Source organism: Hyla sarda, chromosome 4 (genome assembly GCF_029499605.1).
Source record: "Hyla sarda isolate aHylSar1 chromosome 4, aHylSar1.hap1, whole genome shotgun sequence".
NCBI classification, from domain to species: Eukaryota; Metazoa; Chordata; class Amphibia; order Anura; family Hylidae; genus Hyla; species Hyla sarda.
The window spans coordinates 169288205-169314440 of NC_079192.1; the positions used below are offsets into that span (position 1 = coordinate 169288205).

Genomic DNA, 26236 nt, shown 5'->3' on the forward strand with positions numbered 1-26236 from the left:
TTTTCCACCGGAGTACCCCTTTAACTAGCTCATGTCTTGGATTTTCCATGAAGTTGGTTTCAATACTTTTGTATAAAACCTAAAATATATTAATAATCTGCTCTTTTATTGATACTGTCTTAAAGGGTATGGGGGGAATTTATAAGGCCAATATGCCAGGTCAGTGGTACAGAGTGGGCAATAGCCTGTCTCCAGCTGTTGTCCGCTCTGTTTTGTTAACCATCGATTGCTAAAGAAGATGTTTTGCACCAAGTGTTGAGTGCCCTTCCTTCTTTCTTTGTGGTAAAGGTATGTTTTGGATGTGCCAGGATGTGGTAATACTCTGTTAATGGTGGGTGCAGTAGTAGTATAAATTAGTTTTTTTTTTCAATGTAAAGCCCTGTTTACCAAGTGGGGGGGGGGGGGCTTGGCATAAAGTGAGTGGGAAGGAGACATTACAGAAGAACTAGCAGAGAAATGGAATTGAGTAACACATGACTGCAGAATTAGATAGGTCTGCATGTAATTTGTATCATTTGTACAACTAGAAAAAAAAAAAAGGAAAAACAACTTCAAACCTATCAGCAGCAACTGTTATACCCCTGTATGAAATATTTAAGGGAATATGTCAGCTCTGTATCATGCTCAGAGCTGCAGACATGGGCAGATAGTTAATATGGAGATAAAACCCAATACATGTCTGTTAGCCAATGGCTGTTTGCAAAGTTATAAAATCATGTTTTCCTTCTAAGCTTAAAGGGGTACTCTGCCCCAGACATCTTATCACCTATCCAAAGGATAGGGGATAAGATGTCTGATCGCTGTGGTCCTGCCACTGGGGACCCCCACGATCTCTGCAGCATCACCCGGCTGTCATCACTAAAGAGCAAACTGGCTCTGTGCATGATGATGAGGCGATGCAGGGGAGGGAGCATCGTGATGTCATGGCACCACCCCTGTTGACATCACACCCCGCCCCTTAATTAAACTCTATGGGTTGCCATGCCCCCTCCCATAGACTTGTATTGAGTGGACGGGATGTGACATCACTGGGTCGGAGCCATGACATCACTATGCTCCGTCCCCTGCATCGCCCCGTCATCATGCACAGTGAGGGAGAGGTGGTGCTGCAGAGATCCCCAGCGGCCGGACTCCCACGATCAGAGATCCCCAGCGGCCGGACTCCCACGATCAGAGATCCCCAGCGGCCGGACTCCCACGGTCAGACATCTGCAGGGTTGGGGAGGGAGGAGTGTGCATGCTGCAGCTCAGCACCGCATCTATGATACTTGGAAGGAATACATGATTATATAACTTTGCAAACGGACATCAGCTAAGAAACTGATATCGTGTTTAATCTCCCTGACAGCTCTCTGACCATGTCTGCAGCTCTGCGCAAGATGTAAAGCTGACAGAGTACCTGTAAGTCAGTTTCCTTAGTAGTAAAGTAAAGTTATCAATCCCATATTATGCACCTGTGCTCTTTAGTGCAGAGGGGGTTATAAGATATCATGCCTTTGCCTCCTTATTTTGCCAGTCAAATAATTCAACCAACGCATCTTAATAGCCACTTAATAATGTATTTAATGCTATAACAAAAAAAAAAGGGGGGGGGGGTGCTTGTACAATTTCTACCACAGCAGTGCATTTGCCACATAATGTTGCATTAGGGGCGCAACACCTACTATCGCCTTGTATAATCACTTAAATTGAGGTATCAGTCTCCTGGTCCTTCCCGGACATCTCAGTGATTTCCCTTTTTTGTATAAATTGAGACTGGATACTAAACATCTTTGCCTCATTAGTTTATAAAGCAACAACACTAGTTACAAGATACTTTATCAGGCCTTACAGGTGTTTTTGCAGATACGTTATTGAAACATTTATATGACATTATATCTACATAGCAAACATATTCTATCATCTGTGTAATGTCAGCGCTCCGGCCAGACACGCTGGCCATGAATGTTCTCCTGTCCTGTCCCCGCTCCCGGGGGGGGCTTGGATTCGCATCGTGGGATGCGCTTGCATGCGAGTCCCAGCCCGTCACTCACCTCCCTGGTCTACCCCGTTCTCACTCCTGGCGTGCGTACCCCCACCTCCTAGGGCGCGCCTAAGCTCTTACATTTAAAGAGCCAGTACGCCCTTAAGACTGCTGTGACTAACGATTTGGGAAAGGGCACAGGGGAACATAAGGAAAACAATTGCATGAGACACATAATAAAAAAACAAAACAACAACCATAATTCTTTTTGTGGGTGGGGTAGGCCACGGTTTTTATTTTAACTTTACAAAAATAGTTGTTACATCACAAAGTTGGACCCGCAGTGTTATGTAACCCCGAGCCCGGGGAACAAGTCAGCCTACATGTCTACAAATACTGACAATATTTACGCCGTGGCTTAACATACAAAGGTCTCAGAAAAACAGGGAGAGAGGGAGGGAAAATGACTTGAAAAGAGGAATAACCCGGGAACTACAGGGATATATATAATCTGGGGTGAATCCTCATTGGTTAAGACTCCATAACTTCTAAAGGTTGAGGACAAATTATCAAAAATTTCATTGGAAGGGGTGACTGTCACAATTAACTTATGAACTGCCATGCAAATTGGGTGATACTAAACAACCCCAAACGCAGGGGTGGGGAGGGGGAAGAGTCAACACAGCAGTCAGAGGCACCTTCCCTATACAGTATAGTGCCTGCCATTAGTAAATTCACCTGCACCTTCTCTTATAAATATTTGCACCTCCCATCACTCCCACCCGGATCTTTGTTGCCCTAATGTCTGAGAGAAAGCTTCTGTGTTCCATTGTTCCTGTTATCCGTGTACCTGACCCTTGTTCCGTGTCCTTACCCTGATACTGTGCCACCTGTCCTGTCCACCAGTTATCCTGACCACATCGTGTCTGTATCCTTCTGTGCCACGCTTCATCCCAGCAACCTGTGGACAGGTCGTACCAGGAGTAGTGACCAGGGTGCCGCCTGCCACAGCAAGACCATCCTGCTTTGCGGCAGGCTCTGGTGAAAACCAAAGGCACCTTAGACTCCGCTCCCTGGCACGGCTCACGTCATCATCCACACAGGCCCAGAGGATCCACCACCAGCCATGACTCTTACAATCTGGATGCCTGGTTGTCTTTTCTGTGTGTCTGTCTTACTTACATAATAAGGGTGCGTTCCCACAGGGTGTATACGCAGTGTATTTGATGCTGCGCAAAATTTATGGCAGCAGCGGGAAATACGCTGCGTATTCCTCGCTTACTATACACACAGGGCTATCCGGCGGCAGCCCTTTGTGTGCAGTGAGTTTTGGAGGCGGAGCCGCGTGTCACAGACACGCCGGCACACGGCCCCGCCTCTAAAACTCACTACACACACAGGGCTGCCGCCGGAAAGCCCTGTGTGTATAGTGAGCGAGGAATACGCAGCGTATTTCCCGCTGCTGCCATTTTGCGCAGCGTCAAATACGCTGCATATACGCCCTGTGGGAACGCACCCTAATAGTGATGGCTTGGGGTACTTGATGCATCAAACATACTTGTTCACTTACAGAATAACAGAATCCTAAGAGCAGGGTAAATGATATCCAATGACGAATGGTATGTTATTGCTATTGCTAACAGTATATACCTCTTTGTGTGACTGTCACAAGATTGCCTCTTAAAAGTCTTTACATGAACAATAATTCAGAAAGTGGAAATACTAACTTTTGTATATGTGTTGTGCTACATGTTGTAAATGTATTGTGGTTTTACATTAGATTTACCCTAACCCTCTTGATGGTAATTTTATATTCATTATCTTAGGACACTGTGATTCACACAAAAGCCTGTGAACCCACAATGACTGCACTGTTACCATGTGTCAGTACACACAGAATTGTGGGCTGACAACAAAGGATTGTGCTAAGTGAGAGGTCAAGGGAATTCTCTCTGTCAACCCCTTCTCTAGACGCATTAGATATGACATGAGTGCTTACTCATCCCTAGAACTGGGAAAGTTTGAGGCTTCTAGCTGACGTCACAGTAAATCAGGTCGCCTACCTATTTCACACAAAAAGTCTGATTATTTCATTCGATTACTTCCTAAATGTGCAATTCCATAGAACTAGGTGACTAAAATAGCTTTTGGCTTGCAAATAGGTTTTTAACAGGCAAAGCAAGTATTTACGTGGTGTATGTGTATGTATGAATTGTCTTATTATATATAATAATAATAATAATATATATATATATATATATATATATTATGGTTACTATGTAATTTCCTGTTGTAGTGCTAAACTTAAAACTCTAAGGGTACGTTCACAAGGGCGGATTACCGGCGGAATTTCCGCAGCGTATTTGCTGTGGAAAATCTGCAGCGGATTTTGCTATTATTGACTTCAATGCGTCCAAAGGAAAACAAGCAAATCTGCCTCTGTTATGGATTTTCTGCTGACCTATTGAAGTGAATGGTCGCAAAATCCACTGCAGATTTTCTGCAGCTAATACGCTGCGGAAATTGTGCAGGTAATCCCCCGTGTGAACGTACTCTAAGGGCTCGTTCACACAATCATATTTCTTTTCAAACTCACAGCGGATCTCCCACTGTGAGTTTGAAAAGGCACGGGGTCTCCATGCACTACTCGTAGCAGCATTTCACTAGAGCAGTGGTCTCCAACCTGCGGACCTCCAGGTGTTGCAAAACTACAACTCCCAGCATGCCCGGACAGCCTTTGGCTGTCCGGGCATGCTGGGAGTTGTAGTTTTGCAACATCTGGAGGTCCGCAGGTTGGAGACCGCTGCACTAGAAGAATCTCCGCTGTTGAAAATCTGCTGCAGACCTTATTGACTTCAATGGGTAGCAAAATCTGCTACAGCAAATCTGCAGCAGAAAATAAGCACGTGTGAACGTACCCTAGAGGCTATGTATACATGACAGAATTTCTGCATTGAATTCTGCATAAAAATGCTGCATGAATTTATAGCCAATACACTTGGGATTCCTCTGTCACATTCAGCTGCAGAATTCCCACCGCAGGAATTCCTTTGAAGTGAATTCCATGCAGAAATTCTGCAGTGTGAACATAGCCTAAGGGTGATCTACCGCTGGAGGAGCATTTCTGTGTAAGAACGAAGCATAATGCATTTGGAAAGTTTTCAGACCCTTTCACAAAGTATAAATAGTGAGAACTTAAATATTCAGACCCTTTGCTATACGATTTCATATTTAGCTCTGGTTCCTCCCCTTTGTCTTGACCATCTCCGAGATGTTTCTACACCTTGATCGGAGTCACCTTTGATAAATTCAGGTGATTGGACAGGATTAGAAAAGACATACCCCCTGTCTATATAAGGTCTCACAATGTATATTAGCGCAAAAACCAAGCTATGAGGTGGAATGAACTGCCTGTAGAGCTCAAAGACAGGATAGGATTGTGTGTAGGCACAGATCTGGAGTAATTTCTGTTTATGCAATTCCCTATTATATCTTTGTAACCCTTCTTGGCAGCAAGTTTGTGTCCAATGTATAAAGTTAGCTTTGACATTGTAGATACTATAGATGATATCTTAATATATTAAATACCCCTCAAGAATAGAAAATGTATAGACCCTGGAGAATTCCAATGGCTACTTATGTTGTATGAAAAGATTTGTCCTATAACACCGGAGAGTTGAAGGTGACTGTGATGGGAATGACATTAACAATGTGTTGATGATTCAGGTCTGTATAGCTGACTTGCATAAAAAATTCATTGCTTCTCATTCCTGAAGCTCTCTATCCACTTGGGACAAGATCTTATTGTTATATCCAAAGACCACATCTCCTGTAGCACCACCTATAAAGAGCAACACCGCCTATAAAGATCAAAGCCGCCTATAAAGATTAGTGTTTTAATCTATTTGACTTATACTGTATTCCACTACAAATCCACAGGAATTATCTGCAGCAAATCTATGGCATGTAAACTTACTATTAAAGACCACAAACTATTACTACTGTGTATACTCGAGTATAAGCCGAGTTTTTCAGCACAATTTTTCCCCATCGGCTTATACTCGAGTGAACTCTCTGCCTGTCAATCCCTTCTCAGTGGTCTTCAACCTGCAGACCTCCAGATGTTGCAAAACTACCACTTGTAGTTTTGAAACCTCTGGAGGTCCGCAGGTTGAAGACCACTGTGGCCTTCGTCATCATCCAGACCCCCCCCCCCCCTTTAGTTTTCTACTCACCTCCCCTCGGTGGGAAGGAAGGGTGAGCCGGTCCAGGCCATCTATGCTGCAGGGACCGTCCGGTGGGGAGGGTTAGTCGTTCCGGGCTGAGTAGAAAACTAAAGGGGGGGGGGGGGGGGTCTGGATGATGATGAAAGTCGCAGTGGTCTTCAACCTGCGGACCTCCAGAGGTTTCAAAACTACAACTCCCAGCATGCCCGGACAGCCGATGGCTGTCCGAGCATGCTGGGAGTTGTAGTTTTGCAACATCTGGAGGTCCGCAGGTTGAAGAACACTGATGAAGGGATTGACGTTGATTATGAAAGGGGGGGGGTGGATGCTGACGGGGGTCTGGATGATGATGAAGGCTGCAGTGGTCTTTAACCTGCGGACCTCCAGAGGTTGCAAAACTACAACTCCCAGCATGCCCGGACATCCAACGACTGTCTGGGCATGCTGGGAATTGTGGTTTTGCAACAGATGGAGGTCAACAGTTTAAAAACCACTGGTATATAGAATCATACTGTACAGTTAACCAATGCAGGAAAGCTTGCTTTGGAATAAATCATAGTCTTAAAATGAAATATGTCCACTTATATGACATCATAATTCAAGTTTACTGTTTAATACATATGAGAAAAATATACTAGTGCCTTTCCTATTTGGTAAGGTCTCTGTTTCCCCTCTGCAGAGGCTTTTTCTTGTTGTGCTATTTATATTTTGCCAGACGTAGTTCACATAAAATGTTTCACTAGCAGAGATAACGCTCCCCTCCGTCTCTGTGTCTACAAGGATCAGCATAATCCTTGTTATGCTGATCTCTAACTAATCTGCACCCTCTAATCATCATCATCATCATCATGCTGCATATGTAAAGCCTCTCATGTTAATAGGGCCCCCCAATATTCAACCACAGGGCTCTCCATGAAAAATTATAATAGTTAGAAATCTTCACAAAACATGTTTGGTTCAAAAATACAGTAAGGTGCTTATGTTATGTTTTATTCTATACAATTGACAGAAAGAGAAGGGTGAAGCAGACATATACTGTATACGTTATTATAATTATTTCAGGGTGCTGTACATATCATCAGACAGGATGTTGTTCTGATGTAAATTTTAATGGAAGATCTCCTGTTTTAGGCTACATTCACACCGCCGACTGTCTCTGGCAGTGTGAAGCCCGTTATTCTAGCGGGAGAAAAAATAGTGCTTGCTCCGAAAATAACGGTGCCCGACGGACATCATTGACTAGAATGGGGTCCATCGGAACCCATTATTGCCCATTATGACCCGTCAAAATTAAGGCCGTCAAACTGCAAAAAAAAAAAAAACAGCTCATTCATGTATAGAGGTGGTCTCCAACCTGCGGACCTCCAGATGTTGCAAAACTACAACTCCCAGCATGCCTGGACAGCCAACGGCTGTCCTGGCATGCTGGGAGTTGTAGTTTTGCAACAGCTGAAGGTCCGCAGGTTGGAGACCACTGATGTATAGTATACCTATTGCTAGGCCTTGCTTTTTATAACAGCTCAACCTATCACACACAAGAATTGCCAAAAGGTTGACCCTGCAGTCAATATAGACGCTTATTATATTAATGTGCTGCACTCTATGTGCAGGTGCAGAAAACTATAATTAGCATGAATCAGTCTGCAAAAGCCTAGAGAACCCAGCTATGAAACCATGAAGATATATGAAACGTAGTTTAAGAACCACTGTGTTAAAGGGGTACTCCTGTGGAAACTTTTTTTTATTAAATCAATTGGTGCCAGAAAGTTAAACAGATTTGTAAATTACTTCTATTAAAAAATCTTAATCCTTCCAGTACTTTTTAGGGGCTGTGTACTACAGAGGAAATGCTTTTCTTTTTGGATTTCTCTTCTGTCACGACCACAGTGCTCTCTGCTGACCTCTGCTGGCCATTTTAGGAACTGTCCAGAGCAGGAGAAAATCCCTATAGCAAACATATGCATGATAGCCACAAAGCCCGGGTGATAGCCACAAAGCCCGGGTCCCAGCCTGAAGCCCATGCAGGTACCAGTAAAAAAGACTCTTCCGTGAAGCAGGATCTATACTGAGATACAGCACATTTACCAGGCTAGTTGGCAAATGTACAGTACGTGACAATGCATATAATACTGTATGCTTTGCTACTCACTACATATACGTAAGTGTACATTAACTGGGCCTGGTGCTCTTACACCCGGACTGGTGAATGTTGAATGAAAGTGAGTGGCAATGCAGAGTTAAAAAAGTAAAGTTAAAAAAGTAAAAAATAAAAAAAAACAGCAGCATATCTGCTTTGGATTTGCAACTAAATCCACCACACCTGTAAACTTATTGCCAATTTTGACTTCCCTAATAAAGTCAATTGGGAAACTCTGTAATAAATGTACAGCAGAGTCATCACAGCAATTGACATGCAGAGGATAGTGACCAGGCCACGTTCTTCCAGTTGTCCATTGTCCAATTTCGTTGTGCGTGAACTGTAGCTTAAGTTTCCTGTTCTTAGCTAACAGGAGTGGAATCCGGTCTGGTCTTCTGCTGCTGTAGCCCATCTGTTTCAAGGTTCGACATGTTGTGCATTCAGAAATGGTATTCTGCATACCTTGGTTGTAACAAGTGATTATTTGAGTTACTGTTGCCTTTTTGTAATATCAAACCAGTGTTGTCCCCTCATTTGATATTCTATAAATGCCTAGAGATGGTTGTATGTAAAAATCCCAGTAGATGAGCCATTTCTAAAAGACCAGCCTGGCACCAACAACCTTTCCACGTTTAAAGTCAATAAAATCTCCTTTCTTTCCCATTCTGATGCACGGTTTGAGCTTTAGCAAGTTGTCTTGACCACATCTACATGCCTAAATGCATTGAGTTGCTGCCATGTGATTGGCTGGTGAGTTATTTGAACAGGTGTACTATTTTAGATGCATTAGAGCAACATAAAAACGTGTTCAAAAGTGTACACAGTCCTAAGATTTTTAAGGTGTTGTTGATGATGCCAATGACCCTAACGATACTGTCTTTGTTTTGTTCAGTAGTCAATATGACAATACATAAGGATATGGTAATATTAAGAAAAGTAGATATGATACCTAGAACTATATTTAGTTATCGTATTTAATGTGCTATTTTGTTCTGAGTAAGTGGGACTCTAACCTGCTAAATTTACCATATTATGCAATAGTTGTGCTTACTGGTATAGATAGGACAGCAAAGTGTGTTAACCAAAGGAAGCAAGCCTAGCAGGGGATGGTGTGTCGCGTGCGCCTGATGGGAGGTGTTTGTGGTCTCACGCTTGTGTGATGAGGGGCTCCAGGAATTTAGAAGTCAGCACATATATTATTCTCATCTTTAGAAGAAGGCCTTTAAGGGTCTTGTGTTTTTTAAGATGTCTCGTTGCAGATAACGGTACATTGTTACATACCTTTGTTGTGGCAAACAAAGGATGACTGCTGCTTAACCCCTTAACCTCCCAGGAAATTAAAATGTTAGCATTTTCATTTTTTTATCTCTTCTCCTTCTAAGAGCCATGTTTATATTTCCATCTTCAGAGCCATATGGGGGCTTGCATAAAATATACTGCAAAACAGAAAAAAATTGTGAGGTGATATTAACATTTTTTGGAAAATGCAAGGAGCATTTGCACATGTGCAGTGATGTCATGGGTGACTCTAATCATATGGCAAGTGTATATGTAGGGAAATCCTGTATGGTGTCAAGAGGCGCTTTCCTTTGTTCTAGTTCCTGACACGGACAGAGGTGTCAGCAGAGAGCACTGTGGTCAGACAGAAAAGAACAACTCAACTTCCTGTGGAGCATACAGCAGCTGATAAGTAGTGGAAGGGTTAAGATTTTTAAATAGGGTAATTTACAAATCTGTTTAACCTTCTGGCACCAGTTAATTTAAAAAAAAAAATAGTTTTCCACCAGAGTACCCCTTTAAGGGCACAGTAACACAGTTGATTATAACATAGCAGAAAAATACATTACATCACAACCAAACAAAAACACCTTAGAGTAGTGGGCCCAGAACAGTGACACCATAGGCACCTAAGGCAACATTTAGCCAACAGGACAACATCCTGTACTGGGGCACCACATTTGCATCCATGGAACACTTGTACCAATGTGAGTTTGTATGCTGAACATGCTGTGTTTCTGGACATATTTAGGATATTAGTTGCTTTCCCCTGATGAGTCTGTTATACCCCAGATTCAAGATCAGCTGCTACTCCAGTTAAATATAGTATTTTTATTAATGTCTTTTATTGAATACACTTTTGCACAGATAGCACTTTATTGTTTAGCACAGTAGAAATCACCATCAAGGTAACTTTATTTTACATGTATTATGTATGTGTTACAGTGGCGCTCCGGCCATGAGCGCTCCCTGTCCCTGCTGCTGGCGGGGATGAGATTTGCATCGCAGGACACGCTCACATGCGAGTCTCAGCCCGTCACGCACCTTCTTGTGTCTCTGCTTCCTGGTGTCCCGCAGCTCCAGCATACATGCCTTCGCCCCCTAGGGTGTGCGCACGCCGGAGCTCTTTTTCTTAAAGGGCCAGTACCAATTAATTAAAGTGTCTGCACCTGTCCCTTGTCCATAAGTATCTGCTCCTCCCTGTTCCCTATGCCGGATCTTTGGTAGTCTATGCCATTGTGAAGTTCCATGTCCCCGTGCTCCTGTTATTGTGTGTCCGTTCCTAGCTACCCTACCTTCCTATCCCAGTGTTACCTGCCTTACCTTCTGCAATCTTGCCACGTCCCACCAGCCACGTTCTGTCAGTCACTGTCAGTGCCATGTCACCCCCAGCTACCTGTGTGGACAAGTCGGGACAGGGGTAGTGACCTGGGTGCCACCTGCAGCAGCAAGACCATCCCGCTTTGCGGCGGGCTCTGGTGAAAACAAGTGGCACCTTAGACCCCGCTCCCTGGCACGGCTCAAGTCTCATTCCAAACAGGCCCAGAGGATCCACCTCCTGCTGTCCACCTGCTGTGATTCCTAACAGTATGGACTGCATTTTTTGCGCTTTATACACTGCCTTATTATCCGGATTGAATTTATTGGATCTCTTAGTATTTGCAATTACACACCTAACACACACCTAATACATATGTATGCTAATGTGGAGTGTATAAAACGTTGTCACATATTTAATTTGTTGCTTGAGAAAGGCTTAGAAGTGAGCTGAAATGTCTGTATATAACATGTACGTATGAAAGACAATATTCTACACATTATAATACATTCCAGTATGATATAGTCTTATATATTAAGACCAACATTATTAATAATACCAGTACTATATACAAGGAGGAAATATTATCACTATATATATATATATATATATATATATATATATATATATATATATATTATCATTATACTGTTACTGACCAAGTCACTTATACCAGGACCAATATTACCAATAACACCACTAAACTTGGGGCACATTAGACTGTCACTCCATGGCCACTACCATTACACCACATAGTGACTGGATAATACCAACATACTGCTACTGAATAAAATCCACTACATACAGACAAATATTTCCCCATGCAGTGACTACATAAATGAATACTTTATCCAGGCTCTGCAGACCAAATAGGAGATCACATACATTTCTATGAAGTAATTCATAAGTGACTCTTCTCTAATTGGAGTAGTTCACTTTCCGTCTACTTTTCCCTCGGCCCCTGAGGATCGTGAAGACTTTTCCTGGCCATCTCTACACAAAATGCCTGACAAATTTTTTAGGCACCATCCTCACCTCTATACAAACTCACATATGTACTACACTGCCCCATATAGTAGTTAGGCCCCGCATACTGCCCCATATAGTAGTTAGGACCCCCACATGGTCCCCATATAGTCACAGGCTATACTATCACATATTGAGAATATAGTTGGACCCTGATTGTACAGCTGTGCTGAGTACTTTGTGTGGATAAATATCTCCATATAGTAGTTCGGCTTCCATACTGCATCCATATAGTAGTTAGGCACACACACACTGCCCCATATAGTTGTTAGGGCCCTCATATTGCCCCTACATATTAGTTAGGCACATACACTGCCTTCTTATAGTATTTAGGCCCCCTCATGCTTATATATAGTAGTTAAGCCCTCACACTGCCTCCATATAGTAGTTAAGCCCTCACACTGCCTCCATATAGTAGTTAAGCCCTCACACTGCCTCCATATAGTAGTTAAGCCCTCACACTGCCTCCATATGTAGTTAAGCCCTCAAAAATTGAAGGAAAAACACCATTTTGAAATTTTTGGGAGCTTCTGTTTCTATGCAGTACATGTTTCGGTAAAAATAACACCTTCTCTTTATTCTGTAGGTCCATACGATTAAAATGATACCCTACTTATATAGGTTTGAATTTGTCATACTTCTCGATAAAATCCTAACTACATGTACGAAAATGAATACGTGTCACACTTTGCGCTCCGGCCGCACGCACCGGCTGCGAGCACATTGTCCCTGTGTCCCCGGCTGCCGGCGGTGCTGGGATTTGCATCACGGGACACGCCTGCATGGAGTCCCAGCCCGTCACTCACCACGCTCTGCTGCCGCCTCCTCCACTGTGTCTCAGCTCCGGCGCGCTTGTCCCTGTCTCCTAGGGCGCGCACGCCGGAGCTCTGAAATTAAAAGGGCCTGTATGCCCATAATTAGTTGTACACCTGCACTACTCTATAAAGTCCCTGCACCTCCCACACTTCCCTGCCGGATCTTCAGTGACCCTAGCCTGAGATTAAGTGTTCCATATTGCCTGTTTGCCTTACCTGTGTATCCAGACCTTCCCGCTACGATATTTGACTTTGCACCTTTGCCACCTGCCTTGCCCTTCTGCTACGTTTGACTATGCTACTGCCTTATCCTTTGGTACCTCGCCTTGCCCAGCTACCTGTTTGGTCGAGTCGTGTCGGGGGTAGTGGCCTGGGTGTCGCCTGCTGCAGCAAGCCCATCCTGTCTTACGTTGGGTTCAGGTGAAGACCAGCGGCACCTTAGACTCCACTCGCCAATACGGTCCGTGTCATCAGCCACACAGGTTAGAGGATCCACATCTAGCTCCGTAACAATACATTTAAAATTGTCATCTTCTGACCCCTATAACTTTTTTTTTTTCCGCATACAGGGTGATATGAGGGCTCATTTTTTGCAACATGATCTGAAGTTTTTAGCGGTACCCTTTTTGTATTGATCAGACTTTTTGATAATTTTTTATTCATTTTTTCATTATATAAAGTGTAACCATAAATACGCTATTTTGGACTTTGGAATTTTTTTGCACATACGCCATTGACCGTGCGGTTTAATTAACAATATATTTTTATAATTCGTACATTTCCACACGCGGCAATACCACATATTTTTTTTTTTATTTACACATGTTTTTTTATGGGAAAAGGGGGGTGATTCTAACTTTTATTAGGGAAGGGGTTAAATTATGTTTATTAACTTTTTTTTTGCAATGTTATAGCCCCCATAGGGGGCTATAACACTGCACACACTGATCTTTTACAATGATCATTGTTATCCCATAGAATAACATTGATCAATTATTCGGCCACTTGACTGCTCATGCCTGGATCTCAGGCACTGAGCAGTCATTCGGCGATCGGATACGCAGGAGGCAGGTAGGGGCCCCCCTTGTGTGTTCCAACTGTTCGGGATGCCGCGAAGAGCCGATCCCAAACAGCCGACTGAGCTAGCCGGGAGTAGTTTACTTTCACCTTAGACGTGGCGATCAACTTTGAATATGGCATCTAAAGGGTTAATAGCGCATGGCATCGCAATCAGAGCCACACACTATTAGCCATGGGTCCCAAACCCATTATTACGTGGGGCCACATCGTGGCCCCGCATAATAGAATGGGAGCGGACTTAGGGCCCTGAGTCCTTAAGTGGTCAAAGTGAGTAAAAGTGGTCAAAGTAAGTACACGCTACAACCTAATAAAAATATCTGCACAGGGTACACTTCCAGTGAAATAAGGCAGGTAAAGTAGTGCAAATAACAAAAATAATCATTGTAAATACATACATAGGTTCATACTAAACCGAAACAAAAAAAAACATAAGAATCCTAAGTAAAAGATCAGCACTTCCTCCACCTACATGGCATCCGTACATATGAAACAGTAAGGTATTGTAATCTCAGTACTCCCAGGGAAGGATGTGCATAGTAAAAGAACAGACAGAACATCTGAATTAGTGCATAGGTGAGTTTAGGCGACCAATAGAGTTACACCAGGGCCCTCACAATCGGTCAAACTTAGCCGGGCATCTCCTATTCTTTTACACCACTTGTTAAAAGGAGGGTATAACAAAGTTAACTTCTTCCATTTAGTAAGAGTTGGAGGTCTCGGGTCCATCCACTAGAGAGCCATCACCTCACGCACAAGGAATAAGACCTCCCTTAAGAAGGTACGCACACGATGGCGCTAGAGTTCATCTGACAGCACAACAAATTAATGGATCTAAAGGAGGTGAAGGATCCACCATGGTGGATGCCAGTTGTAGGATACCAGAAGTCCACCCTTGGGACATAGCACCAGTGGCAAGAATCTGAGGCTAAACACCCCATTTTATGTAGTCTAATGGGCATTATATAACTATAATGAATCATGTACTGTATAGTTATATTTCAATTTGATATACAGAGGTATGTGAGGGCATAATGGTATCCCAATAATCAACAGTCAGGGAACGTATATATAACCTCCAGTATTGTTCTCTTTAATATCAATATCTGGAGTGCATTTTGTCTTTGTATGCCAATTCAGAGGCAACAGATCAAGGCCAATGTCTTTCATACAATAATTTTTTACAGCCCCAACATCTGTATCTGTAAGGCTTACCTGTCCTTGTTCATGGTGGTAACTTTAGGTAGGGATTTAGATACATAAGGGGGAGATTTATCAAAACCTGCCTAGAGGAAAAGTTGCTGAGTTGCCCATAGCAACCAATCAGATCGCTTCTTTCATTTCTGAAAAGGCCTCTGAAAAATTAAAGAAGCGATCTAATTGGTTGCTATGGGCAACTCAGCAACTTTTCCCCTCGACAGCTTTTGATAAATCTCCCCCCTAAGTGCTTGTGATTCAAGTGATCTCCTGGCTTCTGTAAACTGTGTTCTATGTGTGGATTTGCTTTTCTTACATTAGATCAGTGGACTGTATAACTGGTAACCCCTTTGTCTGATGATTTTGCCTATACATGCTCTTCTGGCTTCTGACCATTGGTCTGTAGACCCTTGCCTGCTAAATGTGATTATTTTTAACTATACATGGTCCCCTGCTTCCTGACTATGGCTAGTTGAACACTTTGCTACCCTCCTGGGTTTGTTTGTGGCCTTTTGTCTTTCCCTGTGTTCATGTCTGCCGAGTTCATCCAGCCTTGCCGGAGGCTTTGGTGAAGTGTCACTGGTACAGCCTTAGATTGTGCTTAGGGCTTGTTCACATATGTCTGGTGTCATTTTTCCCTCCACTGCTTGTTAAAAAGCACCAGAGGGAAACTGAAGCTAGAACTGATCCCACTCATTTGAATGGGACAGTTCACATTCATCCAGCCTCTTAATTTGGATGCCGGATGGTTGGACTCACCAGACCAGCACCAGACAGGGTAACGCATCTTGCTGCGGTCCCCTGCCCAGCATTCAGTTGTGGCATCAGTTGCATTGAGATTTAAGCCGGACACTGGACATATGTGAACCCAGCCTAACAGTAGTGGTATTAAATATTGGCAGGTTCTTTGAGTTCATCTGGTTGTAATTCTACCCTAACCTATAGTGAGTCACTCCAGGATCCCTGTGGCCCTAAGCCCAAGACAGCAGAACTTGCAATAATAGTAGTGCAAAGGCTATAATACATCCCTAAATCCTGCCTTACAACCGTGACGTGAAATTGGCCTAAAAAGACCATACAAAATGCCAACGACGTTGCAGGGAGGAAGCAATATACTTGGTGTAGTACATGTAAACATAATGCTGTGGAGAGAAGAGACACACTTGGCGTCTCATAGCCTATCAGAGTGAGAATATTCCCAGTTCACGTTATAGCTGACAGAGCACATATATGGGTAATTCTGGCTTGTTCTTCAAAGACGAGAAATAAGGTGATTAATTAGAAGAAAACAGACACTGAGATTTAGCTAGCTGCAGAGGCTATACATATTTAACTCTTACATGGCCCTGTTTTATGCTAACCTAAGGAATCCTGATGAGATCAACTACCCATATTAGAAGCTAAAACACATAATGATGGGGAGGTCATGTCAAATTCTTCTTTGTATAAACACCATTTGTGAGGACTTCCTAGTTCCCCTAGTCTGAATATGGTGACCAAACCCCAGTCACACAGAAAAGTAATGTCATGATAGTTGATGTGTAGTACATAGATAGATTTAACAATGCACACATTAAGATGGAGAGATTCTATATTTAATTATATTTGTAATATAATGACCCATTACAACTGTATCCCACCAGAATGTGAGACCAAGGGTTCATTTAGTCCGTAGTATGCTTGGTCCAACTGGATGTTCTTGTGCCTTATTTTTCAACCTTACTATGACATTTTTTTATTTATGGCTTTATTTGCTATACATATAGTTGTGCTCAACAGTTCTATCCATTGATCCTGAATGAGTCAAAGGTATTTCATGTGTAGGTGATATGAACCTCACATCACCATCCTATGCTATCAAATGAGTCAGTCTATGGTTTTATTGCTTGTTTTTATCCAGTCTTGTAAAGGTACAGCACTACCATGCATGAATGGAGGGGGTATGGCGGCTGTAGTTGACAGTCATCCGGCATGGAGTGGCGTTCGCTACTAGACAGATGACTAAGGTGCTGCACCGTAGATCGCGGGGGTCCCCAGCGGCGAGACCCCCGCGATCAGACATCTTATCCTTCATCCTTTGAATATAGGATAAGATGGTTTTTGGCAGAATACCCTTTTAAGGGGTTTGCATCTCCATCTTTGCATCTTGTATCCTATTTATATGTCTTCACAAGTTGTTAGAAAACCTGTCATCATTCCTGATATCTGGACTAGGCATGGCACAATAAAAATGACCATCAACGAGACCACAGTAATCTTTATGGGAAGAAGACCCTATGCATAAATCATTTAAAGGCATTAACACCTCTCCTTCACATGTGGTAATATTAAGCAAGATTACCACTGCCACATCTGACGAAGAGGCATTCTGTAAATAGGCCACGATTTATCAAACTGTGTGAGAGAAAAAGTGGAGTGATTTTTCCACAGCGACCAATCACAGCTCAGCTAACAGGCTGTGGTAAAGTTAAAGTTGAGATCTGATTGGCTGCTGTGGGAAAATCACTCTTTTTCTCTTACACAGTTTGATAAATCTTGTCCATAGTGTTCTTCAATTAAAGATTGTAGTGATCTCAAGATACATATTCCATTAATGGTTGCGTCCAGTGTGCTGCACCTTGTATCCTGGTTTTTTTATTCTCCACTATAGACATTGTTTCATGGCAGGATGGGGTGCAAAGTTGCCCCCTGGAAGGCTGCACAAACAAATTGATACCATACTATTATAAGTTTGCTGTGTCTTGCACTGAACTCGCCAGGGTGCACAGCCCCGCAAAGGGTCCTACATACACTGTTGCTTCACTCTATATCTGTCCAAAACAAAAACAGAAAGCCCCTTATTGGACAGTACATGTATAGGGTGAAACAACAGTGTATGTAATACTTATATATTCTATGGAAAACTGCTCAGTAAATCCTCAATAAATTAACAACAGGACATTACTATGCACAAAGTCACACAGTGAAGGGGAAGTTCGGCACCACACAGTCAGCTATGTATCCAACTGGCTGGAGAGGCAGAGGCACATGTGGATGGTCATACAACGGGGGTGCTATTCAGCAGACAAAGTCCCTATAGAAATGGCAGTTCATAGAAAGAAATAATGAATGCACTCACCCTGTCACGTCTGGGCAGGGAAGGAGTGCACACTATTCTCGCCCACTCCCCTGTCCTTGCCTACTTACGTACCTGCCCTAAACGACAGGTTCGTAATAAGTGAGGGACGTAAAAGGTCAAAATAATAAAATACAATAATTCAGACTCAGGTCAAGGGACAGTAGAGAACAGACAAACTAACAAAACAAATCTAACACACTCACACAATGAGTCAATGTCCACGATCCACGTCAAAAGCCAGGATATGTCAAAGTACAAGATTGCTAATATCAGAGAGAAGAGTCAGAGAACGGAGCCAAAGATTCTAAATGTCAGATATCACAGATACAGAATCAAGCTAGCTAGGAGACAAACAGAACCCTTTAGCAGGCAAAGACTGGGAGTAGACTGCCAACTTAAATAGGTCCAGACCAGGTTTTCAATCAAGGTCAGCTGACCAGTCCCAGCAGAGAGGCATAACCAAGGCAACAAGACCAAACAAAAGCTCTCAGTGCAAGTTCACCCTTCTGTTCCTTACATACACGTTCTGATAACTTGCTAGAAGAACTTTATTCTAAATGTACCCGCTGTAGGATCAAGGAGCAACCTCTCGGCAACAGACTGTTTTCTGCGCCTGGGCGCAGGAAACAGTCTGTTGCCGCAAGGTTGCCCATTGATCCTACCCGCTGTACGTTTACTGCTTTTTAGAATAAAGTTCTAGCAAGGTATCAGAACGGGTGAGTGCATTCATTATTCCTTTCTATGAACGGACATTACTATGCACAATGCAGAGTTCTAGAATTGTTCTTTTAAGGTGGCTTCACACATTGCATTTTGGAATAACACTGTTTTATACCTTTTAAAGCTTTTCTTGGCTGGGATTTTTTTTTCATTATAACACTTGGTGTTAAAACACTTGGTTTGCAGCTAGCAGTTTCCATGCTTTGCATTTTAACACCTGTGCTTATCATAAGTATTCTCATGATATTCTGTATAGTAGGTGGAAATAGTTGTTTCCTCCAACAGCAGCGTTATACTGTGGTAATGTCCATAGCTGGCACATCTGGTTGAATGAGTTTGGCATGGAAAAGGCACAGCTGTCACAGGAAGTTGCCAAAGTTTCAGGTGTGTCACAATAGACTACAAACATAGGTCCCCATCCAGACTGACAACGACTCGTAAGCAAAAGCCATTGCCTAATAACAGATCACCTGACTTTAGTGGTTGGATCTGATTTTATATGAGACAGGAATTACCCCAAGCAGTCATGACAGACCGCTCCAGCAAGTTTGTTGAGTGACCTATATATGTGGGCACATCTGATAAGTTACATAACTGCCAAATTCTTAACTTTACATGCCCAAAACAATGCCTGGGGCAAGTTATAAATATACATACAACATACCTGCAATCCGGCCAATTAATGCATGCAGCATGTATGTATTCTATGGGTCCAGATTGTCATAACACAGCATGCACTCCACATATAAAGCTTCTTTAGTTAAAGTCTATGGAAGTCATTTTACACCATTAGCCAGTATGGGTTAATTACTCGGCTTCTTTCATGTGTGATCCCCCCCCCCCCCCCCCCACTCGCACTGTTCTAGTGACCCAGTTGTGTAGTACGTTTAAAAGAGACACAAGGGAGCAGAAGGGGAGAGGGAAAGGTTGGTATGAACTGAACTGATCCTTTCTCAGTTCCATAAAAGCAGACAACATTATGTAATCGCTGCGCTGCATGTGAATTCCAGGAATGAAGCTGACACAATGTTCTGGGCACACAGGATTCTGGGTATGAAAATATTTATTCATTTCTTTAATGCCAATATTGTTCCGGGTATTGATAGGGAGGAGCTGTAAGGGGAGAAGGGCAGGGAGGAGTATTTACACTTTGGGAATGCCTCGCTGAAGCTAAAGGAGGCACGTGATAATGGGAGCATCCACCAGGAGTTCTGTGTGAAAGAAACTTATGGCTTATGAACGGGTGCAGTCATTTGGGATAGAGACAGAAAGGGGGTTCACCGGATAGATGCTGGGGGATATAAACTCTTTATTTTACTGCATTACTACATTATGTGCACCGCACCCTTATTAGCAACTCTTTCTGGGCAACTTTTTGTTTCCCTTGGCAAAGAAATTTTGGGAAAAGCTTTAAATATCTTCCTAGAAAATCAGCAGTCTCTACAGTATTTTGTTCTCTAGTTGTCACTCACACTGGACGGACCCTATGGAAAGGCATTTTATAGACTCATCACATAGCAAATCCCTTTCTGGAAAACCACCCACAAATAAATCAATTCCTCTGGTGAATTGGGATCCTCTAGTAATTCAGAGTTTAGTCCCCTACATGCAATGCAACCGGAATCACAATTATTTCCCTTTCAAGGTAGCAGTGAGCCCCAATGACTATTGGCCTTATACAGCTGCATAGTAGAGATGAGTGAAGCTCAGTGATTCGATTGGTCACGAACCTCGCAGCTCGGCAGTTGCTGACTTTTCCTGCATAAATTAGTTCAGCTTTCAGGTGCTCCGGTGGGCTGGAAAAGGTGGATACAGTCCTAGGAGAGACTAGGATTAGGACTGGGATAGAGTCCTAGGAGAGACTAGAACTAGGCAGGTGAGCTCACCACGTGTAATGTACAGGCACTTTGTATATGATCTGGAGGCAGGGATTCAGGAAACCATTCTCCCTTGTAAACATGTAACACTGGCAATGGTAGAAGGTTCCAGCTCCCAGGCAAAACAAAAATAAAATTAAAACTTAGCATTTAATTGTGCATTTAAAATCCGGTAATCCGGCCAAAAAGGAAGCGACACTCTACACTCGACACTCGTGTCACTCTAAAATGCTGAGATAACGCCGACGTGTTTCGAGCCTAAGCTCTTAATCATGGCAAAGACATTACCTGTCTGAGGAAAGCAAAGGGAAATAAAAACCAGACTCTTGTGTCCTGGGGGGCTAAATCAGAAACCATAATAAGATACCCATTTCAACCCTTTGCTTTGGGGTTCTCTCCTATGTATGCCACTGGCATTCTTTAAAGAAGACATATACTTTGGACCATCCCTCCAAAAATATTTAGATCAGAGGGCATTACTATTAGTACCTCCAGCAGGCAGTTGTAATCTGCAGGGTAACAGCAAAATTAATGGGAACTTCCCTGTAGTGCCACCACAGAGCATAATCAGCATTACATGGTGTCCATTGCTATAAATGGAATGTCCATGTAATGTATACAGAATTATGGTCCCTAAATAAGAGACATTCTTTGTAGTCTTTCTCTTCTCTGTTTAATAGATAAAGGTTGGGACTCCCTATGAACTCTATGAGAATTGATGTTACATGTGATGGCTGCCTACACCTGCATTCAGATGGGCAGAACTGACAAAAACCTTTGCAACAAATCTGCAGAATGTGAATGTCCTGTTCAGTCTGGGCAATTCTCTTTTTGATATCAATTCTTCAAATGCAATACTAGACAAATATGTGGTGACGGTATGGAAGGGCAGATGTCATTAACTCTTTGTGATCGTGACGCCAGGGCATGGTTTACCTAATTCACCACCCAAGGTATAGCCACTGATTCCTGGGCCAGGCACGGGGCACATAATCACTCCGACGCAAGGTTACAGAACAATGGCTTTTTTCTGAGGCAGACAAGGTGTTACAGTCTATACAGCTCAATTCAGCACCAAGGAGATGCAGGGTGAACTTCAAGAAGCTTATCGGCTTGCTGAAGTTGCTCTTGACTTGACTGATGCAGCAACGCTTGTTCACAGACTTGACTTGACTGACTTGCTTGGACTCGACTGGACTAGAATCCCCACTGGTTTAGATCCTACCTTGCAGCTTTGACTTTCACTACAGGTGCAGGGGTTAACTTGCAGTAGTAGCGTGTTTGCAGGACTAGGCCTCAAGCCTCCTTCTGGATCACACAGACTCCTCAGCTCCTCACTTCACTGCACCTCAGCTGCAAGAGAGCTAGAGCTCAAGAGCGTGAGCTGAACTCTGACCTCACTATAAAAGGGGAGTTTAGAGAGATCCCATTGGTCACTGATAAGCCACCTGTTCACCTTCCATACTCCCCTTGACAACAAAAAAACACACCAAAAAAACGAATGCTGTAATTAGCTGCAGTATCACTACTTAGCCACAGCGCGTGAACACAACCTAATCGTTTCCCTTTAAGCTTTATTTAAGTAAGATGAGGCAACCTATTTTAATGTTTTCCATAAAGAGAAAATACAGACAGACATATTAATATAAAAATCAGTTTACAATACTTGAGAAAGTGTTATTAATTGGTTAAGTCTGCACAGGGTGTGAAATATTACTTTTAGATCAAAAGAGCGTGATGTAAGACCCACTAATGCTGTTGTTCTTGTCATCCCCAATGCATGTGAAGACAGAAATACACTTGGCAGAGCTCAGGAAACCAGAAGCAGGTAAAGACATATTCTGCTTCAGGTTTTTTTTGTGCAACAGGAAACCTAAATCTCGCATGTATAGAGAAAGTATAGGATTTTTATGCTTCAAGCAAAGGGGAGGATTTTTAAGAGTTGTCTCTCTCTCTCTCTCTCTCTCTCTCTCTCTCTCTCTCTCTCTCTCTCTCTCTCTCGCCTCATAACATGATTTATGTCATGCAAAATGTGAATGGAAACCCAGCTGTAGTCAGTGTTAACTGCTATTTGACATGGCTCGAAAATGCTCACTAACAGCTTTCCAAATAAAATAAACAGGGTCGGACCATGAAAGTCTGTGGTCCATTGAGGAGAACTCGTTTTGCTGACCAGAGCAGTTTGGTTGGCTTCATCTACTACTGTGACCTCAGTGTCTAGACCAGAAATAGGCAATCTGAGGATTTCTGTTGACAGCCTGCGAGTTCCAGTATGGCTGCTGTGCCATTGTGTTAGCACAAGTCTCTGGAATGCTAATTCCTATAGTTCTACAGCAGTTACCGTATTTTTCGCCCTATAGGACGTACCGGCGTATAAGACGCACCCAATTTATAGGTGCAAAATCTAAAAAAATAAAGATTTTGAACCCAATAGTGGTCTTCAACCTGCGGACCTCCAGATGTTGCAAAACTACAACTCCCAGCATGCCCGGACAGCCTACGGCTGTCCGGGCATGCTGGGAGTTGTAGTTTTGCAACATTTGGAGGTCCGCAGATTGAAGACCACTGCATAGGAGGTAATACTCACGTGTCCCCGCTGCTCCGGACCCGTCACCGTTGCCCTGGATGTCGCTCCATCGCTGTCGCCGTGTCCCCGTCGCTCCGGAACGTCTCTGCTGCCGGCCGGGTATCCTCGCTCTCCGTCACCGCCATCACGACGTTACGCACGCCGACGCACGTACGCGACTACATGATGATGAGGAAGGAGAGCGCCGGCCATACAGGGGATCCCTGAATGGAGAAGACACTGAGGAGGCAGGTAAGGTCCCCCCCGGTGTCCTGTAAGCACTAACCCCGCTATTCAGTCGGTCTGTTCGGGACCGCCGCGGGGAAATCCCCGCGGCGGTCCCGAACAGCCCGACTGAACAGCTGGGTTAGTGTCACTTTCGCTTCAGACACGGCGGTCAGCTTTGATCGCCGCATCTGAAGGGTTAATACAGGGCATCACCGCGATTGGTGATGTCCTGTATTAGCCACGGGTCCCGGCCGTTGATGGCCGCAGGGACCGCCGCGATAGGGGTGTATTCGCCGTATAAGACGCAACGACTTTCCCCCCCCCCAGTTTTGGGGAAGAAAAAGTGCGTCTTATACGGCGAAAAATACGGTACATAAGGCCCCATTCACATGTTTCTAATACTTCTGAGGTATACATCAGCATATTGGCATAATGTATACACATGGTGGGCCCATTGAATTTTTTAGGCAGAAAAGTAGTCTATTTGTGTAACGCCCCACGGATGTGGACCCACTGTACCACAAATGGCAGCCGGTCAGGCAGGCAGAATGGTGCAAAGTGTCACTATAGATAGCGTCATATGCAGCAAAGCTGATAAATGTATTTATTAAGAGAGCAGGTACCGAGACAACAGCTAGCCAAGATGGCTACAGGTGCAGGCTGTCTGGAACAAGCTGCAAGCAGATAGGAATCATGGTAGACAGTACAATTTCATACACAGAAGAGACAGGTCCAGTTCCAGGCAAAGTCCAGTAGACAAGCAGGATCAAGAACGCAGGATCAGCAGACAGACGGACAGAGACCTTAGCAGTACTGAATACACAAGCTTGCTAAGGCAGGGACGTTAGAGGAATATAATCTCTTAAAGCAGGATAAATTATATAGTTTAATAGTTTGGTTGTAATAGACATGGTGATATCAAATAAATAGTATATATATATAACTACCACATAAGGGGACTTTCATCAGCACTCATATACAGTGGTACCCCGACATACGATGGCCCCGACATATGATCGTTTCAACATACGATGGTCTCTCAGAGCCCATCGTATGTTGAAGGCAGCATACATACGATGCTTCTGTGTGTCGGGGCAGCCGCCGGATAGCCGCTTAATGTTCCCCATTTAATGTACCCTGGAACTAAGACGCGGGAGCAGCGAGAATGGAGAAACCGGACCCTCAACAGCCAACCCACAGACCCCGTGGTCACCGCCTCGCCAGGTGCAGCTCCCGTGATGACTGTACCATATATAGCTGCAGCAGCAGGGTCTGAAGCGGAATGTGTCCGCTACATCCCCGTTGTCCACAGTGACAGTGCAGACAAATAGAACTGGATCTACATGACCCGCCCGCCGGGCACGGGGAGCGCCAGCGAGGACCAGGGATGGCGATTGTCAGCTCAGGTATTGGGAGACTGAGACAGCAGGGGGAGTGGCAGTACCCACACATGGACGCTAGGGAAGAGCGAGGTGTGAGAAAGGGAGAAGCTCCGGTGGGTGTGAGGTTTTGCAGGGAGCAGCGGATGATGCCTGGGCGGGGGGATTACATCATTGTGAGAGGGGGGAAACATCTGTAAATGATATTACAGCAAGGGGTAGAGAAGGGGCAGAACTGTAGACTCCACACTACTCTGTTCACACTTGAGGGTCAGGAGATATCCTGAGAGAAGATATATAGAAAGTCACATTACAATCTGCAGAATTTGGACCCCAGCAGCAAGATGTGTAAGGCAGTCTTTCCCAACCAGTGTGCTTACTGCAGTTGAAAAACTACAACTCCCAGCATTCTCAGACAGTTAATGGCTATACAGGCATACTGGGAGTTGTAGTTATGCAACAAATGGAGGCACACTGATTTGTTTAAGAGTACCTGTCACTAAACTAAACTTTTAATATATTGTTCCTTATGTTATTATAAGACACTTTGCTATTTACTTGCTTTTAAAATTCTCAACCTTTATATGTTTTTAATGTGATTGAAAAAACTGCCACTAGATGGCTCTGTTCTTTTCCCAAACAGTTAATTTGGTCTCCACCCGGACTTGCAGGAGTCCAAACTCAGGAAGTGTGTGCAGGGCATGGGGAGTCCCAGCTCTCGTGGGCTTCAGTGACGTTGCCCCTGCTGGGGAACGCCCACTTTCTCCTGCTGGGAGCTCACACAATGTGAGCAAGGGGAAAGGTATGATACAGAGCTTTTTAATGCTCAGAATAGTTTGTAGGGCAGGAGGGGTGTTAGGATTAGTTAGTGAATATAATCTGAGTTAGTTTAGAAAATATGGTTTGATGACGGGTACTCTTTAAACACTATGTCGTATGTTGAGGGACCACTGTACGTTGCACTACCATTGTAGTGCAGTGTATTATGCCTGTAAACATTTTTCTGACAGGCATTGTATTCACAAGACTGGGGACCTTTTAAAATGCCCCTTGCTGCCATTGAAACTACTGGGGTCACAGAGCCCCACAAATTCCTTACATGCCACAGTTATGATTTAACCGTAGTGTGTAAGGGGTTAAACTGCCAGGATCTGAGGTTTCTCTAGCCCTGGAAGTTAAATTGGGGGCTTGGCTGTCAGCATGAGCATGAACCCAGCTAGCCTCAAGCCCCTTCGTAACTGTCATAAAAACATGTATGGCTGGTCACTAAGGAGTTAAGCTCAACTTTTATATTTTCACTTTTTTCACATT

General features: G+C 43.6%; 1 protein-coding gene and 2 long non-coding RNA genes across 5 annotated transcripts in view; 1 reads left to right on the forward strand and 2 right to left on the reverse strand.

The window, feature by feature from the left end:
- LOC130368681 (uncharacterized) overlaps positions 1-15125 on the reverse strand; it is a 43332-nt gene extending 28207 nt beyond the window's left edge. Inside the window, exon 1 of one of the 2 annotated variants that reach the window (XR_008892532.1) lies at positions 15056-15125. This is a non-coding gene — a long non-coding RNA (uncharacterized LOC130368681). Of the gene's footprint in view, positions 1-9607; positions 9751-15055 lie in introns of those variants that run through there. The other variant, XR_008892533.1, reaches the window with a different exon arrangement.
- LOC130368683 (uncharacterized) overlaps positions 1-19671 on the reverse strand; it is a 75352-nt gene extending 55681 nt beyond the window's left edge. Inside the window, exon 1 of the long non-coding RNA XR_008892535.1 lies at positions 19540-19671. This is a non-coding gene — a long non-coding RNA (uncharacterized LOC130368683). The remainder of the gene's footprint in view (positions 1-19539) is intronic.
- Positions 1-26236, forward strand: part of LOC130368678 (nuclear receptor ROR-alpha) — a 442969-nt gene that overhangs the window by 207199 nt on the left and 209534 nt on the right. The window contains exon 1 of one of the 2 annotated variants that reach the window (XM_056572694.1): positions 19887-19926. The exons of the other annotated variant lie outside the window; for it this stretch is intronic. Coding sequence (XP_056428669.1) covers positions 19902-19926 — 25 coding nt within the window. The 5' untranslated portion in view covers positions 19887-19901. Of the gene's footprint in view, positions 1-19886; positions 19927-26236 lie in introns of those variants that run through there. 2 annotated transcript variants of the gene reach the window in all.